The sequence below is a fragment of the Amphimedon queenslandica genome, unplaced genomic scaffold (assembly GCF_000090795.2).
Source record: "Amphimedon queenslandica unplaced genomic scaffold, v1.1 AMPQUscaffold_8169_Cont19885, whole genome shotgun sequence".
Classification (NCBI taxonomy): Eukaryota; Metazoa; Porifera; class Demospongiae; order Haplosclerida; family Niphatidae; genus Amphimedon; species Amphimedon queenslandica.
In genome coordinates, this window is record NW_003551552.1 from 1 (window position 1) to 2,392 (window position 2,392).

General features: G+C 30.9%; 1 protein-coding gene across 1 annotated transcript; it reads left to right on the plus strand.

The window, feature by feature from the left end:
• Positions 1-61: 61 nt before the first annotated feature.
• On the plus strand, positions 62-2,386 carry LOC109591442 (transient receptor potential cation channel subfamily A member 1 homolog; the record flags this gene model as incomplete). The annotated part of the gene is made up of 6 exons (XM_020007174.1): positions 62-166; positions 665-801; positions 1,221-1,402; positions 1,445-1,553; positions 1,598-1,670; positions 2,177-2,386. Coding segments are annotated over 6 exons (792 nt in total), but the record flags the coding sequence as incomplete, so codon positions are not given.
• Positions 2,387-2,392: the final 6 nt, after the last annotated feature.

Here is a 2,392-nt window from a genome sequence, read left to right on the forward strand (position 1 = left end):
TAAAAATATTATTATTATTATTATTATTTTTATTATTATTATTACTAATGTTATTCTATAGCATACAGCACTTCATATTGCCAGCAAGAAAGGACATTCACAAGTTGTTAAAGTACTACTCGATCATGATCGTGCTTCATTCATTAATGACACTGATTCTTGTAAAGTAAGAAGCATGAGTAGTATTTATTATTTATTGTTGTTAGTATTATTATTATTATTATTATTATTATAAAATAAAATAAAATCTCAAATGACACAGGTAGGTTAGGTAGAGTTAGAAATAGAGAGGAAATAAAATATTATGTTATATTTAAAGAGGAAGAATAAGAATAAGAGTAATATTTAAGACATTATGAGGGATAGAGTTGCATCATCCATCATATCAATGGTCCGCCACTTAGTCCTTGAGCCTCTTAAACATAGAATAGTTGCTCTCATGATAGCAAAAGACATATGAGTCCTCAACCAACAAATAATCTCACTGTAACTTCTCTCCCATTTGCATGACAACCTATCAGCTAATCTTTTCAAAAAACACTTGCTTCTCTGCCCATCATTCCATCCACCGAGGTGCATAATGGTGTGAACATCGCCCTCCTCTCTTCACATTATTATTATTATTATTATTGTTATTATTATTATTATTATTATTATTGTTTAGTGTACTCCACTTTTCATTGCATGTGAGGAAGGACATGCACAGGTAGTTAAAGTATTGCTGGAGTATGATGCTGATGTCACTGTAGCTGATCAGGATGGTCTTAATCCTCTTGATATTGCTGTAGAGGAAGGACACAGGTGAAGATTATTGATTAATTTTGATGCTTGATCTGTTTTGTTGTATTAAATATTTCAATCAAATTTGGATTTTTATAAATTTTTAAAGCTGTTCGAAAATTGGGCCAAAGTCCCTGTACTATGGTCGTTTGTCAAATTTTGTCAAAATTGAAAAGGAGAGATCTCCATTTCTTATATTTTTATCTGATGCATATACATGTTCTTATGTTATGTAGCAAGTTTGAGCTGATTCTGTTCAAAATCAGATTTTTAATGAATTTTAAAATTTACTCAAAAATTGGGCCAAAGTTCCTGTACTGTAGTACAGGGTAATTTGTCAACAATTAATAGGAGAGAATTCTCAATTTTGAGCTGATTTTAATCAAATGTTATATATTTGATTCTTGTTCAGTTACTAGTACAAGTTCTTTTTAATGTAGAAATGCTGCATTGGCTATAGTCAATAGTGACCAGTGGGAGTTTGCATTACGAAATTACATTTATAAGACTAAAAGAAATGGAGTGAGAAAATGGTGTCCATGGATTGGAAGAAGAAAAGACTCAACAGAGTCTAAAACACAAATCATAACACCAATGAGAAGAATAATTATGAAACTGCCAGGTTAGTTTTTAAATATTGTACAATTTTTAAATTCTCCTTTAGATGTAGCTAGAGCTGTTTTTGATCGCTGTTGTGTTAAAAAATTATCGCCGGATGATCCTGATTTTGAGATCACTTGTAATTATGAGTTTCTTGAAGATTTTGATTTACAGTAAGAATGATTAAAATTTGTCATCATTTATTACTATTTTCTAGTGATGATTATCCATTTTCTAAGTGGCCTCCACCATCAGAATACTCTAGTCAGAACCACTGTCTTTATATTCTTGTAAGTCAAAATAATGATAACGATAGTAATAGTACTGTAGGGCAACTTTTTTTTAGAGCTGTAAATTTCGCAGATTTTGTGATTTTCTTCAAGATTCACGAAAATTACTTCCACGAAAATCAAATTAATACAGTACAAGATGGCAGATAGCATAAATTCGTAAAAATTAAATCTGCAAAATTAAAATCCACAAAACCTATAGCCCTCGAAAAAAGGCGCCCTACGGTAATTGAGTTTTACCAGCAAAGAAAAAACAAAAAATGAAATGCATTCAAAATGTTGCATGCAATAAAGAAATATGATACATGTTAGTCTCACCCTGAAGGGGGGGGGGGTGCGAGACTAAATACATGTAAATAGCATAATTATGACAAAGATTGTAGTATGGCAATAATCCCTTCAAATTCATTGCTTCATTGCTTAGTACTTGGTTGATTATTGTTTTAACAACTCAGGCTGCTATTCATAATTATGATCAATTATATCAGGAGTATTCTTTATTATAGGCTAACTCACCAAGCTCAGATTTGCTAAAGCATCCTCTTGCTTCTTCACTTCTTGATCGAAAATGGAGTAAATATGGACGAATAGTCTATTACACTAATTTGATATTTTATTTTATTTTTGTTATTCTACTGGGATCATTTGCTCTGACTGTCCCTTCACCAAATTCTACATTATGTAAGTTATAAAGTAGTTTATGAATTACCTATCATGATTAT